The 17,201-nt window shown below is 41.5% G+C and overlaps 1 protein-coding gene across 1 annotated transcript in view; it reads right to left on the reverse strand.

Annotated features, from left to right (window-relative positions):
* Positions 1-16,862, reverse strand: part of LOC130487999 (sodium channel protein type 2 subunit alpha-like) — a 79,519-nt gene extending 62,657 nt beyond the window's left edge. Inside the window, exons 1-8 of the mRNA XM_056861578.1 lie at positions 16,789-16,862; positions 15,170-15,487; positions 12,213-12,331; positions 10,038-10,127; positions 6,657-6,785; positions 5,840-5,931; positions 4,330-4,602; positions 3,595-3,658 (exon numbers count right to left, since the gene is read on the reverse strand). Coding sequence (XP_056717556.1) covers positions 3,595-3,658; positions 4,330-4,602; positions 5,840-5,931; positions 6,657-6,785; positions 10,038-10,127; positions 12,213-12,331; positions 15,170-15,436 — 1,034 coding nt within the window. The 5' untranslated portion in view covers positions 15,437-15,487; positions 16,789-16,862. The remainder of the gene's footprint in view (positions 1-3,594; positions 3,659-4,329; positions 4,603-5,839; positions 5,932-6,656; positions 6,786-10,037; positions 10,128-12,212; positions 12,332-15,169; positions 15,488-16,788) is intronic.
* Between the last annotated feature and the right edge of the window lie 339 nt (positions 16,863-17,201).

Genomic DNA, 17,201 nt, shown 5'->3' on the forward strand with positions numbered 1-17,201 from the left:
AAAAACTTTACTGGCAATCAGGGAACCTGCCTAGACTAACACCATGTGGATTGGGGGCTGCAATGTAGAAGGGCATTGGGTAAGATTGTGCAAAAAGCTGGCTGGATCCAACCCATAATATTCCAGCTGTAACCTAGGTTCGCACATGAGGAACATATTGGCAATTTATGCCATAGGGTCTGTTAGCCTCAGTCTCAGTCATTTTTGTTACAGACAAACATAACTATACTTCTGGACTAATAACGAGACATAGGATTGCATTCAAGGCTAAATACTCATGAAGCAATTAAATACAAAGCAAATATTGGTTAGAAGGCAAATACTGCTTACTTGAGAACAATCATTCCATTATTTCCAACTGGCTCTTGCACAAACATTTTGTTACACCAATGAATTTTCACAAAGGTAAAGGGCAAATTTAACTGATGGTTTAAATTAGGCTTTGGTGCCTCTTCCAATAGCTTCCTGTTATTCTGCAGCGTAAGCCATTTACATCCTTTACTCTCACAATGCAATTCTAAACAGAGTCACACCATTCTAAGTCCATTGAAATCAATGAAATTAGAAGGAGGCAACTCTCATTAGGATTGCACAGTAAGTTACTTGCCTTCATTTTTATATATATGCACACACCCACGCCCAAAATGGGACAGAAATGAGCAGCTTCTCTGTTTCATCGTCAGACAGCATTCTGGCATGTATTTATATAGGTAATTAATCTGGAGAACCAGTTCGATTCTCCACTCCTCTACATGAAGCCTGCTGGGCCAGTCACAGTTCTTTCAGAAGTCTCCCAGCTCATGTAGAGGCAGGCAATGGCAAACCACCCCTGAATGTCTCTTGTCTTGAAAATCCTACAGGGTTGCCATATGTCAGCTGAGACTTGAGGGCATTTTCCACCACCAGTTGTGTTTTGATATATCAGAGGTTGAATGGGCCACAGGCAAAAACCTTGTGTGTTTTCACACGGAGGTTTTCCTGTGATTTTGAGTGCTGAACCACAGCAATTTTTCTCTGAGGTTCCTGACTTGGTTTACCATTTGTTGTTTTTCTGTGGCTTGCTCATCTTTTTCTGTGCATTGGTTTGAGAAAGCAAGGACAAATGACAAGGACGCCATAGAAAGACAACAAATGGAAAACCACGGAAGTGAGAAAGCTTGGAGGAAAAGCACTGGGCTCATCACCCAAATAATGGGAAAACCTCTGGGTAAAAAAACCCTTATTTAAATGTTTGTTTACTTTATTTGTAGCCTGTCTTTCTCACTGAGATTCAGGGTGGGTTACAGAATAAAAGCAATGTACTCAAACAGCATAAGACATTAAATGAATTATGCTATAGCATAGAATTAAAAGACAACCAACTGCCTAAGGTAAAGTACACTATAAACAGTGTAGTAAGTGGAATTACAAAGGTACAGTATAATGCGGTAAAAGCAGGATAATATCTAGAATACTCATTAAACAGACTACAATCCAATTCCATTATAAAGGCCCTCTCTCCTGGACTATTCCATTCTATTACAGTTCTAATCCCTTCGTAAAAATGGCCTCCTGAACACTTCTGTTTTGCCCATTCTGCTGAAATCATAGAAGTGTGGAAGCCTTCCTGACCTCCTCAGGCAGGCTATTCCACAAGATGGGAACCACCACAGAATATATGCAAGAACGGGCAGGTGCTGATCTTACCCATTTATAGTCTGGCACCATCATAAAGCAAAGTATACTGTTCTGGTAGTATTAAATGGAATGAGGAGGGAAGCTGTTGCGGTGGAGCATAGCAGGTGAGGCAGTCCGGCAGGTACGTGGCTCCAAGGCCACGAAGGGCTTTGTAGATGATAATTAGCGCCTTGAACTGAACCTGGTAAATAAACAGTTCAGTGGCTGCAGAATGGGTCTGATATGTGTATTTCACCGGGCAGCCAATAGTAACCAAGCTGCTGTGTAACAGGAGTTTCCGAGTTGCCTATAAGGGCAGATCAACGTACAGTGCATTACAATAGTCTAACCTCAAGGTGACCATAACATGGATCTATGAGGCCAGATCAGCCCAGTCAAGATAGGGTGCCATCTTCTGAACGCAATGAAGCAGGGAGAATGCATTTGTTGCAGCTGCATTAATTTACTTCTCTAGCAATAAAACTGGATCCAGTATAAACCCTAGGCCCTAAACTGAGTCAGCCACCATCCGCAAGACTCCGCCTGTGAGAAGTGCAGTGCCCTTCAAGACCTCAGCCTCCCCAACCAGCATCATCTTTGTCTTGTCAAGATTCATTTTCAACTTGTTCACCATTATCCATTTAACCACAGCAGCAAGGCACCAATTCAGGATCTCTACAGCATCATCATGTGATTTGGATAAGGGAATATAAAGCTGGGTGTCATCAGCATATCAATGGCAACCTACTCCAAAACTATGAATAATTTCTCCTAAGAGCTTTATGTAGAGATCGAACAGCATGGGCAATAAGACCAAGCCATGTACAACAGAACAAGACCAGTCCCACACTGATAACAACTGCTCTCCAACAGCAACCCTCTGAGTCCTGCCCATAAGGAATGAATAAACCAATCCAAATCCCTTAAACCCTAGTTCAACCTCCAAACACCTCAACAAGATGGTGTGGACCACAGTATCAAAAAGCTACTGGTCAGTCCAGAAGGGTAACAAAGAGGAACAGCCCTTTTCTACATGTAGTCATCATCAATACAAGCCACCAAACCACAAATCACGGAAAAATATTTTTATTGTCTGAAATACAAGATAATAACTAATATCCAAAACCGTAAAGGATGTGTGGATGTCTGATTTCCCCCCTAAAGATTATTTTGCAAAAAAGCGACCTACAGAAATACCCAACTTCTCTTTTTAATTCCTCAATTTCAAATATCCATTTGGCAATTTCACTTTTCCCTTTGGAAAAATTCTTAGGTTCAATCACTACTGAACTTTGAAGTTAGTTACTTGAAGTGTTATTAAAAATTTTTTTTAATATACATTCCAGATTTAAATCAGCAACTGGCAGTAGCAAAAGAGGCGGCTTTTGGCCTCTGTGCCCATGTTGTGGGCCTTCTGCGACATCAGGTCTGTCACTGTGTGAAATAGGATGCCGGACTAAATGGGCCATTGGAATGATCCAGCAGGGCTGCTCTTAAATTCTCAATTTAAGGGCTGTCTCTTCCATATGCTATTTTGTAAAAATGTAACAGACTCGTCGAGATTTTCTGTGCTATTGCTATCATTCCAAATGTTTCTGCTTGTAGTGCAGTGTAATATTTTTAAATTATAAATGTTTATGTACAATTGCTCACCTGTTTTATTATTGACTCTAATTGCCATAATCCTAACTATTTATACTCTGGTAAATGCCTGATTTGTTTTAGATTATGACCAAATCCAGCAGGTTCCTAATCTTGAGAGAACTGGAGTTCCAGTGGGCATATTGAGCTCTCTTGTTTGCAAAAGAGTGCCAATACTCATGCAAAGGGATATGCATGTGGAGCTGAGACAGCAGAACTGCACTTGTGCTGAAGAGTCATGTGAACATGAAAGATTTTATTGAATCTATACAGTTGTAGGTCAATAAAAATTCTCACCCAGCATCTGAGCTGTTTCCACAAAGGAGGGCATCTCGTTGTCCATCCAAAATGTAAAAATGACCTAATTGTGGAAAGAACAGAAGAAAAATTGTAGCTGATCTTAAACAAGCAATATTATAACCCGGTAATATTAGTTTATGCCATATCACCATTATATAATATTATACAATATAACAGACCTGCAAAAGATAAAAAGAAAGCATATAGCTAAGAATTGTCCTGTGAATTCAAATCACATTTGACCTGTCTTGTGGCAATCTATTAATGGAGAACAATGTTTTAATTTGGGCAGGAAGACAATGAAAGAAATCTTAGGCAATTCGTTCGAAGGTACATCTGATCAAATCTGCATACATTTAAATATCAATAAACACAATTTTTGAGGGAAAAATAATATGCTTGTTTGTAGACAATGCATTTACTTGACATAGCGGGTGCAGATTCAGAAGAGATAGTCCCTCCTGACTACGAAAAGAGGGAAATGTATTTTCTGACAGAACTTGCTGGGTTTTGTAAGTAATTCAATTAAAGCAAATTAGCAAAAAAAAAAAAAAAAAAACACCTCCTGCCTGATCAATTATAGTCACTTTTTAAACTGAGCAGTTCAATAGATTACTTTACTTAAAGACTGCAGCTTTTATTTAACACTATTTTAACTGGATACATTTATCCCCACATGACAAATTCAGGTTGCAACTTTTTGCACACCCAGGTTATATCACTTGTTCTTACTTTCATCCTCTGTGTACTCCTCCCAGTCAAACGTGGTCACAGTCGTATTAACGAACGAACCGTTTTCTCCCATTGTGCTATTGAAGTAGGAGGTAATATTTATTTGAAAAGTGGAATTGTCTGGAGGCCAGAGCAAACATTTGTGCCTTAAGTTGCCCATGAACAGCTGCAACCCTATTAGTGCAAACACACTCAGACAAAACACAGTCAGGATCATGACGTCCGAGAGTTTCTTCACTGACTGAATGAGGGCTCCCACAATAGTCTTCAGACCTGCAAACAGAGGGGATCCAAAGAGATATTTAAAGGTATCAGGTATTCTTCCCAACATTTTTTTTAAAAAAGACTGCATGCAGAAAGCACATCTTACTGTAAAACACCCAAGCTCCATGAACACCATCAACACTTGTGAAAACGCATGAGGAGCAAAAACCCGCCTGTTCATGAATGTGCAGTGTACATTTCACTAAATGTACGTACTTTGTCTTAAAACAGTGAGCTTTATCAGTCATCAGTTGCTTGTAGCATTTGGTATGATTTCCCTGCACTTATTTTCTCTTCATTTAAAGACTGAATTAATTTAAAGACTGAATTGACCACAATATACTGGTTTTGGGATTATTTTCAGGAAGACTTTCAGGTAGCTACAAATTTATTACGAATATGTTTTTAAACATATATTGAATATGTTTATTACAATTACTGGTTTTTAGTCTATTATTCTTGATCTGCAATTCGCCTACAGGATATTTGATAGTCAAAAGCAGAACACAACTGTCTAAATAAAAAACAAATGTTAACTTAAAATAGCTGGAGAAGAAAAGCTAAGTAGATAGAAAGATCCTGGGCCATGTTCATCTGGACATTCATCAATATGCTCCCATGCAACATCCTCCTTTATATAAGCAGTCAGCTTTAAAAAAATAGCTTTGAAAACTTAATTCAAAATTGAGCTGAAGCAGTAAGTGCTAAAATATGTCGACGTAAAAAAAGCCACAGTGACAAAAGCTTTTCAGTACGAAAGAGTAAAACCTGCCACCTTTAAATGCGAAACACAAAAAGAAAGGAAAAAAAGCAAACCCCCAAACAAGCTATAACGCATAGACTGCACATTCTGTTGATGTCTCATGCAATCATTTTGTTAAACTCAAAGGCTGAATTTGCAAACGAAAAAACAAATGTTACGTTTGAAAAGAAAAGGAATCTTTTGATTCTTTTGATTCCTGCCTTTCAGTAACATAAGCAATGACCGACAAGGCTTAAGCTTGTGAACTCGACTTCAATGGAACTAATCAGCCTCCGTGTTTAACCTAGCTCTCACCTGGGATGACTGATATTGTTTTCAATGCCCGGAGAACTCTGAATGTTCTCAACGCTGAGACATTACCCAGGTCCACAAACTCTGTCACATATCTGTAATAGGGGAGTCCACACACAAACACAATGACAGCACGCAAAGAACAGTTGGAGATACAAAGGGACCTGGCGCTTCATACCCCTCACTTCTTACCTGGGATTACAGAAATAGTTTTCAAAGCTCTCAATACTCTGAAAGTTCGAAGAGCTGAAACATTGCCTAGGTTTACAAATTCTGTTACATACCTGTAGAATTAAATCACAGTTATTCAGAATTGAGGCAGAGCTTAGGCTAACTACTTGGGGTGGGGGGATCTTTCATCAAGACCACTTTGGCAATTTCGCTTTCGCAGCAGTTCACCTCATCACACAGGGTTGCCAGATCCAGGTTGGGAAATACCTGGAGATTTTTGGGGCGGAGCCTGAGGAGGGCGGGGTTTGGGGAGGGGAGGGACTTCAATGCCATAGAGTCCAATTGCCAAAGTGGCCATTTTCTCCAGGTGAACTGATCTCTATTGGCTGGAGATCAGTTGTAATAGCAGGAGATTGCCAGCTATTACCTGGAGGTTGGCAACCCTATCGTCACAGAGGTTTGCATTTATTAACCTCATCTACGTTTTAAGTTTCATTGAAGTGAAACTCACAGTTTGTATCGGAAAAACTAAGCTAAAATAGTTTAAGAAAGTGGCATGAAGTCAAAATGAGTTTTTGTTCTAATATGCATAAAGAATGCAGGACATGAAATCAGCATTCCCTAAAAAGCAAGTAAACTAGTGGATCATACATCTTACACACTTTTGCAGTGATTTTCTTTACCGTGAACTAAAAATGGGGTTAACACGTAGTGAAGTGACTTCACTGCTAGCAGGACTTTTGCCTAAGTTAATGCAGGCATGCCTTCTAGTATGGTACATGCTGACATTAATATCATGCCCTTATAAGTTTTCCTTTCAAATTGTCAAACCACTTACGCCATCACAATGACACTGAAGTCGAGCCAATTCCATGGGTCTCGAAGAAAAGTGAAACCTTCTAAACAGAAGCCCCTTGCGAGAATTTTTGTAAGTGATTCAAAGGTATAAATTCCAGTGAATGTGTACCTTAAAGGTAACAAGAAAAAAAATTAGCATGTCTAATGTTAGCCACTCACCGTGTGATCCTAATGGAGGGGGGTGGGTGAAAGGGGACAGGAGCTGGAGTGACCTCCGTGCTAGCATTAGTGCCATTTGCGCCAGCTAAAGTGGCACCAATGCTGGCATAGGGCTACTTACGCTGGCATAGGGCTACTTACGCTGGCTCCGAGGCACCATGCAACAGTGCGAGCCTCAGGGGCTGGCTAAACCTCAGCAGCATTTCCCCATCGCAAGGGCTCGCGACGGTGTGAAAGGGGACATTCCTGAGGGCAGTGCTGACTAAAGGGGAATTCCCTAAGCCCTTTTGTTCCAGGAATGCCCCTTTATGCAGGCACCGAATTACACCTGCAAAAAGGCAGGCGTTGCCCCGTGTTACTCTACGGAGAGTTCCGCAGGATTTCCTTCGAAATTGTATTTTCGGCTTGCTGCACTTGGCAGCAAACTGCTCAGGAGGCAGCGTGGCTGCGTCATCCCCGGCCATGACAGAACTTCCCCCTGCCCACATTAGGACTGAGCTGTCAGTATGGTTCTTCCACACAAGTTCAAAACATATCAACAAATTCAACTTTTCATATGCTAGATGTTCTCCTATTGCTATTTGTAGCACCATGTGGCTCAAATAATCACTTGATACACAATTGCTTTCTGGGCCCCAATATGTTTTACTAGACAATTTTGCTAACAGTGAAAACTTTATTGTGGATTCATTTTCTTCTCTTCATTGGATGGATGACCAAAGCAGTAGTTTCAGTCATAATGGATACCTCCAGTTGTCTTTAATGTTTTCTCTTATAATTGGATCTGTTGCCATCCAGCTTCCCTGTTTCTCATACTATTTTTCCTCTTCTGCAACAAGTGTTTCCTTAAGACCCATTTTCAAAAGTCTTACATGGGTCTTGATTGTACCTCCATTACTGCTAGACTTTCCCTTACAAATTTCTACTCTTCTTTAGTCATTTTAAAACCACCTATGTATCCCAGGGGTAGGGAACGTCAGACACGGGGGGGGGGGGGGGCGTTTAAGGCCCGCAAAATCATTTGGTCTGGCCTTCATGGGTCCTGGCAGATCTCTAGCTCAGAAGGATCTAAGACTGGTGATCCGCCTCCTCCCACGGACAGGAATAGCCTGTATTCAAGGCGGATGTGAGTTTGTTTTGCCAAAAAAAGGAACCTTTTTTCCCCCTTGCAGAAGAGTCATTAGCTATGGAGCTGTTAGGACAGCCCAATTTTGTATGGCCCACGAATGATGTTATAAATATCCAAATGGCCCTTGGCGGAAAAAAGGTTTCCCACCCCTGGTCTACCCCATGTATCACAGAATGGAAGCTCCTTTGGGAAGGGAATACCCGATGATGAAACAACCTTCCCAGGTAGGTACACCTGGCCCCTTCACTCTCTACTTTTAGGAGGCAGTGGAAGACAGTTTTATTTATGATGGCATTTGATTAGTTCTTCCGCCTACCAGAAGTTTTAAATTATTGATTTTAACTAGTGGTTTTTATGTATTTTATGTTTTTATTGTATAATTATTTACATTGTTAAGTCACTTTGAGTTCCTATAAGGTAAAAAGATGGCTAATAAATGTTTTAAATAAAGAAATAACTTGCATGTTTCGAACAGTACCTCTAAAGGTCTGCTTCCCATTTACAGTGCTCACTATAAATTTCGCTTAGTGTTGTGTAAATAAAAATCTCATTGCCTGCAAGGTTTAAGAATGGTCCTCTTAAATAATGAAGGCTAGAAAGAAAATGGATGCCCTGAAAGAGTGGGTAGGCAAAAGCAAGCACTAATAGCTTGTTAATCATGAATAGCAGGGTCAGAACAGTCAAGATGCTGGGAATTCCCTGACTTGAAGTTAAAAAGGCAAAGGGAGGATACAATTATAGCCATGTGGGAGCCTGATTCAGATTGGAGATGTGAGGAGGAGGGGGTTTAGCCAAACTGTACAAGAGTGGGAGGGTTAATCAAAGCCAAGCTTTCCTGCCTTCATGTGGGCCCCAGTATGAATAGGGCTCCTGCATGGCTGTCATTTCCCTTGAAAAAGCTCTGCGATCTCCATCAGGTCGAGTTTGACCTTCAGACTGAATCATCCTCTGCCCTCACAGTTCCAAACACCACACTGTAATACACTGCCAGACAATTTAATCAGAAACAAAACCAACCAATTGTGCCACATATTACAGGGAGATTGGAAATATATAGGGTCACCAGGTCCCTCTTTGTCACCGGTGGGAGGTTTTTGGGGTGGAGCCTGAGGAGGGCAGAGTTTGGGGAGGGGAGGGACTTCAATGCCATAGAGTCCAATTGCCAAAGCGGCCATTTTCTCCAGGTGAACTGATCTCTATCGGCTGGAGATCAGTTGTAATAGCAGGAGATTTCCAGCTTGTACCTGGATTGGCAACCCTAGAAATATATAATGGTGATACTGAGAGCCAGGGTGATGTAGTGGTTAAGAGCGGTGGACTCTAATCTGGAGAACCGGGTTCAATCCCCCACTCCTCCACATGAAGCCTGCTGGGTGACTTTAAGCCAGTCACCGTTCTCTCAGAACTCTCTCAGCCCACGCAGAGGAAGGCAATGGGAAACCACCTCCAAATGTCTCTTGCCTTGAAAACCCTACAGGGTTGCCAGCTGCGACTTGATGCACTTTCCACCACCACAAAGTGATACCAGGACTGGGCAAACCAGGGTTCAATTCCCTATCATGCCACGAAGCTCCCAGGTGGCTTTGGGCCAGTCCCTATATCTCTGCCTGACTAACATCACACAGTTGTAATGAAATTAAAGGGGGGTGGACCCTAAAATGTGCACTGCCCTGAACTTCTTCAATAGAGGGCAAAAAGAAAATGTCAAGGAGGAGGAGGATCTTGAATGAGAAAAGAAAATGTAGAGGAGGAGGAGGAGGATCTTGAATGCTGATAGAAGAGACAGAAAGGGCTATTTTGTCTCCTTCTCACTCCTACTGCACCTTCAAGACATGTGTGGCTATTAGGCTTCCCAAATCCTGTGAACCCTGGAATAAACTTTCCCAAGACTAGAAAGTACTACTAGGGGAGGGGAATGCAGGAAAGACCCACAACCATCAGCACCTTCTGCTCATGGATCATAGGATCCAACCCATATTGTGGGAAAATATTATGGAGACAACTGACGAAAATTCACAAATGCAACAACATCAAACCAGAATAGATAACAAGTTTTAAAAGGTAATGACTTACTCTACATTCTTCGTCCATTCTGGAGGGTTACTCATTGTCATAAATACACAATTGGTCAAAATAGTGCACATAATAAGCATGCTGAATAATGTAAAATGCAGTTAAGGAACATTGGCATTAAATCATGACACCTTATGACACAAAGCGAAATCACAGTGAACTCTTCACACAATGCATAGTTAAATTGTGGAACTCCCTGCCACAGGATGTGGTAATGGCTGCCAGCTTGGAAGGCTTTAAGAGGGGAGTGGACATGTTTATGGAGGAGAGGGCTATCCGTGGCTACTAGTCAAAATGGATACTAGTCATGATGCATATCTATTCTGTGCAGTATCAGAGGAGCATGACCATTATATTAGGTGCTTTGGAACACAGGCAGGATGGTGCTGCTGCATTCATCTTGTTTGTGGGCTTCCTAGAGTCACTTGGTTGGCCACTGTGTGAACAGACTGCTGAATTTGATGGGCCTTGGTCTGATCCAGCATGGCTTTTCTTATGTTCACAGGCAGCACCCAGCCTAATAAGTCCTAGATACATTGGGTTCTACTGCAATAAATGAATGCAAGAATGCTGAAGGAGAGCTGTGTTTCATCTATTGCAGCAAGATAGATAAAGGCTTATGGCACCTTTAACAGCCAATTTATTGTAGAATGAGAGACATCAGATGATCCTGTGGAAACTGTGGAAGCTTCTGCCAGTTCTCTGTGGCTCTATAATTCAACAGGCTATGCTCTCCACATGCCTGCAAGTACACACGACCGAACATAACTCAGTATGCTTTGCATGCAGACTAGTCCTAACTTCGTAACGTACATTTTTTTTAATCAATTGAATCTGTGTTTTTCTTACATTCTAATATTTTGACTTTTTACAGAATCACTACAGATTGCTGAATAGAAAAGATATATAGAAGATGTAGTGACTTCCTGTGTTCAGTCTTTCATTTTTCCAGACACATTTATCATCCATATTCACAACAGCATAATAGAAAGAGCCATGTAATGTATTAGCTAAAGTGACGGACTAAGATCTGGGAAATCCAGGTTCAAATCCCTACACTGCCATGAAGCTTGCTGGATGACCATGGGTCAACCACTCTGCCTAACCTACCTAACAGGGTTGTTGTGAGAATAAAATAGGGAAGGGAGAATCATGTGTGCTATCCTTAGGTTCTTTAGAGGAAGGCCAGCATTTTAAAAAATGTACTAATAAAAGAAAAATACTGGCATTAATAAGAACAGTGTGCATAATGGATTTCCCCTAATCTTACTAATCTTTTTCACCTCCCCACTCCTAACACCCTTTCTACTTCCACAACCTTCCCCCATATGCCCCAAACCAACCACCACAATGTTTTCTCACTTGGCTGAAATGTCCCAATGAAATCCAGGCACCACAGCGATAAAACTTTAATTATGTTCATGGCTACTTTAAAGGCATGAGCAATCAAGTTCACAATTTTATAACTCTAATCAAATAAATATTTTTATTCACGGGCATTACTGTGAATATGTGCATTAAGAATCTAGGTAATAAATCTAGAATTACAATTTTAAAAAGGTAAAGATCCCCCGTGCAAGCACCGGGTCATTCCTGACCCATGGGGTGATGTCACATCCGGACGTTTACTAGGCAGACCTTGTTTACGGGGTGGTTTGCCAGTGCCTTCCCCAGTCATCTTCCCTTTACCCCCTGCAAGCTGGGTACTCATTTTACCGACCTCGGAAGGATGGAAGGCAACCTTGAGCCGGCTACCTGAAACCAACTTCCATTGGGATCGAACTCAGGTTGTGAGCAGAGCTTGGACTGCAGTACTGCAGTTTACCACTCTGCACCACGGGGCTTTTAGAATTACAATTAGACAATACTGAAAACATCAAATACCATCAGGAGAGGAACACACATTGTATTCAGTGGGTGTTTCTTAATTGCATATAATTAGTTACAGCATCAGTGTCTTCAAACTACCTATAAGAATACTCAAGAGAGCCATCCTAAGCAGAGCTTCACCCTTCTAAACCCACTGAAGTCAATGGCCTTAGAACAATGTAACTTGGCTTAAGACAATCTTTTTTTTACATTTACTTCTAAATATGCTTTTTTCCCCAAAATGGCATTGGAAAACATTTCAGATTTTATTTCAAACACGTGAAATCAAATACTTGAAAAGGATATGAATGTACCAAAATTTTAATAGCAATTTTTCTGAGGGGATTGAAAGGAGTTAAAATGTACAAGGCAGATGTGGCACTGAATCGGAAAATTGCCTTCCCTCTATTCAATACTATGAAGGTCTGGAAAATAAAAATAATGTATAATGAAAAAATTAATTATGTATCATATGCAAGTAATTATTTTGTACAGTTTGTTGCTCCATTGACTTCAATGGAAGAAAAGCTTCTTGCTGATCTGTATTAATTAGGGCTGTGTATATCGATAAACCTGAACCGAAAAAAAAGCAATTTCGGTAAATTTTGGGGTCAGGTTGACTGAATTCCAAAACCTGGGGGGGGGGGGGACCAAAGCCGAATTGGCCATTCCTTAAAAAAACAGGTAATTTTCTGGCTTTTTCAGGTTCTCCCCAGGCTTTGCGAAGCACCTGGGGGGCATTTTTTGAGGTAGAGCCCCCACTCTTGCAGGGTAGCTTGCAGGGACTCTCCTTGCAAGAACACCCAAGTTTGGTAAAGATTGGGTCAGGGGGTCCAAAGTTATGGGGTCTGGAAGAGGTCACCCCCTCCCACCTCCATACACAAGCAGGAAGGTAAGAGTCAGATTCTCTGTTTGTTCGCTAATTGGCTAATGCTTGTCTATGAAGGAGGGAGGGAGCAACCTCTCTAGAGCCCATAACACTGGACCTCCTGACCCAATCTTCACCAAACTTTGGGGTTCCTGCAAGGAGAGTCCCTGAAAGCTACCCTGAAAATTTGGGACCTCTACCCCCAAAAATGCCCCCACAGGAGCTTCGCAAAAAATCCCCTTTGTTTGCTATTGTGGGGACTTTCAATCAGCCTACTTCCGCAGGATTGCGTCTATGTAGCAAAAGCAGGCATTCCGGGGGTTGAGGCTGCCTTTAGGCAGCCTCCTGTCCCCTTTTGCCCCAGGTATGCTGACGGGGAGAAGAGCGAGGCTGCGCCTCTCCCACACCATCCCCAAACGCCGAAAGCTCAGGAATGAGCTGTGAGAGAGGCAGGGTGACCAAATGAAAGAGATGTCAAACACCCTCTGTTTTCAACAGTTGTGTAAATATTTCAGCAGTGAGACTTTTTTTCAGTCCTGAATTGACAAGCTGCCCCAGCGAAACTTCTCTCTTTATGTAACTATTAAAACTATATAGTATTTCTGCCCTTCTTTACACTCCATAAACAGAGAAGGAGTATAAAAACTGAAGCGTGGAACCAGGTTGAAGCTTAGTATTGGATCTGGGTTCTAGGTGGAGATGACGGCCTTACTGCTTTACAATACAGAAAGCTTCAACATAAACTGTGATTATTAAACAATTGGAAGCGCCTCCTCTGTACAATAATTCTACAAACAGGAAAACTTTTCTGAAAAGCCCCTTTCAGATTACAGTTCTAAACTGGATGCCATCCGTTGTTGGACCATTTCCAAGTAAAGCGATACAGATATGGGCATTCACACAGCTCATTTCAATCCATCCATGAGCCATCTCTAAAGTGCGTTGGACAGTTCAAACAGAGCCACTATTGTTTCCCTGCCTTTTTTGGCGGTGCATTCTTTTCCAGCTTTTTTTTGAGGGGGGAACGTTTTAAGATGAGCACTATAGCACTACTGCGCTATAGCACCATAGCAATCCAACACACCCGAATGCTGGTAATATAGTACTGAGCTGCTGTAGCACCAGCATTGGGATGCATTGGATTGCTATGATGCCATAGTGCTCATCTTAGAATTTTTTTTTTTAGCTGGAAAAGAACACACTGCCCAAAAAAGTGGGAAAATAATAGCAGTCCTTTCAGAAGCATTCCAGACTGTTCAAACAGCATACTGGAGAGATTCAGAAGTGCAAGGAAGAACTGAAAATGGGAGAAAGTAGTTTTCATAAAAAAGCAGCAGAGACCTGTGATGCCGATAGGACATAAGCAGGTAAACCTGTCTGAACAGGTAAAAAAACCCCATTATCAGCAGAGAGCCTGACCTGCTGTGACTGAATTGACACAAAAAATCCATTAGCAACCCGCTGCTCAACCGGATTATCAGGGCAGTTTGAAGGGGGTCAAAGTCTTGGTTCATTTACGCATTGTCACTGTAGCCTCCATTATTCTCTGTTTCAGCCAGGATCAAAGTAACCTGGGTTGGGGGGAACTGTTTGCATTGGCTGGAATGATCAGGGATGAAACTGTGTGCTAATGGAGGCACAGAAAAGCAGTCTCCTGAGTTCAAATCAAGTCCCACCCCTTCAAATGCCGCTCTGTAATTGGCTTACCTCGCAAGAGAAGCTTTCCTTCCCCCCAGACCCAACTGCCACATAAAAAAGCATTTTAAGAACAAAAAACAAAACAAAACAAAAAACGGAGCAATCTGAAAGAAGAGGGGGGGGGAGAGAAATCCAAGCTTTGTTTTAAAAAAGACTTTCTTTTGCTCAGAAAGAGCTCCAAGGTAGCAGGAAGCACTTGAATCCCTGCCTCTTTACACACTGCTTCATGATTGGCTGTGAGAGAAGCCAATCTTCTGTGCTTCCCTTGTTTGGCTTTCTTCATGCTGCCTTGAAGAGGGGTTTGGAAAAGGGTGGGGGCGAAGCTCAACCTGAGAAAGCTGTACGCTCAGTGATTCTGGAAAGAGCCAGGAGGAACGGTTTAAATCGGGCCAGAAGACGAACAGGAAAAGCCGGCTCAGGATTGAGCCGACAAGGAATGAGGTAACGTGCTTTCAGAAAAAATTGATCCTGGCTGAAACAGGGAATAAAGGAGGCTACAGCGACCATGCGTAAATGACCTTTGTGAAACTCCAGACATTTCCCAGAATTAAGTGTAAGCTGAAATTAACTGTAAGCAGAGATAAATTTACTGGTAACTGGTAAACACAGAAAAGCTCTCAGAAATTAAGTTGATGGTAAACATTTGGAAAAGTTAGACAAAACATCCAGAATCCATCCCGTCTTAATAAATACTCACTTTTTTATTGCTATAATATGGGTCAAGGTCTTCCAAAGGCTCAGACACCATTCCCGGAGGAATGTCTCCATATATAAATGGAAGCGTTTTTCCTGCTTCCAAGTCACTATTTGGCTTGGGACCATTTTCATCGTCATCATCTGCACGATCCTGTTTGGGCTTTTTAGCTTTCTCCTCTGCACAACGTTTTTCAATAGCTGCAAGAGATTCTCTAGTAAAATAGTGGAAGCTGTCAGGTCCTGGTGGTACCAGCCGTGCCTGTGCCATTTTTTCATCCTGCACATTTAAGTTACTTTGAGCCTATTGCATAAGAATGACCTGCAAAACAAAAAGAAAGCAAACAAGCACATAAAAAAACACTAGTTGTTAATTCAATCATCTACTTTTGCAAGTCTAAAATTTACTTGGTTAAAGTACATGGTTAAAAAAAACCCTATGCAGCTCTCATCACTGATTGTGACTTTATGCTTTACCTACATTTCAGTCTTCAAAGTAGCAACTTGTTTATGGTACAAGCGAACAGGACATCTAGGAGCTGCTATGCCAATGGCCAAGGTCAAGCTTCTATTCCAGAAGTTTAACAGGTCATCTATAGAGCAGCTACTGACGTCGATGGATAAATCCCTCCAAAAATTCTGGAAACCAAGTAAAACTGAAAGTTAGTTGTCCTAACTGGCCTGCCATTCCTAAAATGACTAGAACATACAGGTAGATGTTCTGAATTTGATAAATTGATCTTCCTTCTTTCTGACTCTGATTCTCATGTAACCTTTAGAATATCACAATTTGCTATTGCAGCCAGGGAGATTAGAGCTCTTGAAGTTATTAAGAAAAAATCTGCACAGGAATCCAAATAATGTTTTAACAGAGATTGCATATGTAATTGATTTTACCAGGGAACTGCATACCGTTGTAATTTTATCTTTTTTATATATCATTTTCAGTTTTCTGTATTTATGTAAGGAAGTTTTGTAATGGCCTATTACTAAACAAATAAACAAACACATACAGGTAGCAATACTAACTTGGGAGGAAGCCCCTCTGAATAAAACGAGACTTACTTCTGAGTACACATGCATGGGATTGCACTGATAATGTCACAACTTTATGAGGTAGAGCTATGGCCATTACCATAATTCTGTTTTCAGTGGTCACAGCTGGAATTTGACTGTGTGTTTAAAACAACCTACTGGTTGTCCCTGGCACGAAAAGCGTCCAGCTTTCCTCAACCAGGGCCAGGGCTTTTTTGGCCCTGGCATGGTGGAACTCTCTCTCTGGTGATGCAGTTCTGCCTAGCCTTTCTGAAGTCTGGAGAGGCTGGGTGGAGTGGGTGCAAGTCAGATCGAACTTCGACTGCGGTGGGAGGAAAGCTAAACTGAAGTCTAGGCTGGCTTGCAGCGCACCCAGACTTCAGTTCAGCTTTCCTCCATGCTGCAGTCAAACTTCAGATCCAAAATACAGACCACTTCTGGTCCCAAGCTGTCTAGATGTGGGATACCTAACCTGTAATAAAATAAGTACAAGATTGCTCATGTTGTTGTAGGAATGGAAAGCTGAAGCAAGATCTCCAAGGCAAAATGAAGCACAATGGAATAACTGGACATGAAAATGTATCCTACCTTGATATTTTGGGGCTAGGTCAGATCTTGAAACAGAGTCACTGATCCTGCAGGGATATTTGTTTAGATAGAATATATATTTAACTGCGGACTTCAAAATCTTCTCCTCATCCTTCAAAATGAAGCCAAAACATCCCATCCTTAACACTTGTACAGAATGCTTCTTCTGTCAGCAAATTCTGGCCATTGTGGTATACGTGAACTACACACACACACAAAAAAAAGAAGAGTTAAACAGTTTCTAGCTTCTAGTCACAGTGTCACATATTTCTCCAAACTAAGACTGAATGAAGCTGAAAAAATCAGGATGGAGAAAAAGAGAGAGAAACGGATTTCATACATGGGATATCCCATGTTACTGACACAGGTTTCTGAAGGTTCTCTTAATAGGTCTGTCAGTTTACGCAAGCCTT

This window comes from Euleptes europaea, chromosome 15 (assembly GCF_029931775.1).
Source record: "Euleptes europaea isolate rEulEur1 chromosome 15, rEulEur1.hap1, whole genome shotgun sequence".
Taxonomy (NCBI): Eukaryota; Metazoa; Chordata; class Lepidosauria; order Squamata; family Sphaerodactylidae; genus Euleptes; species Euleptes europaea.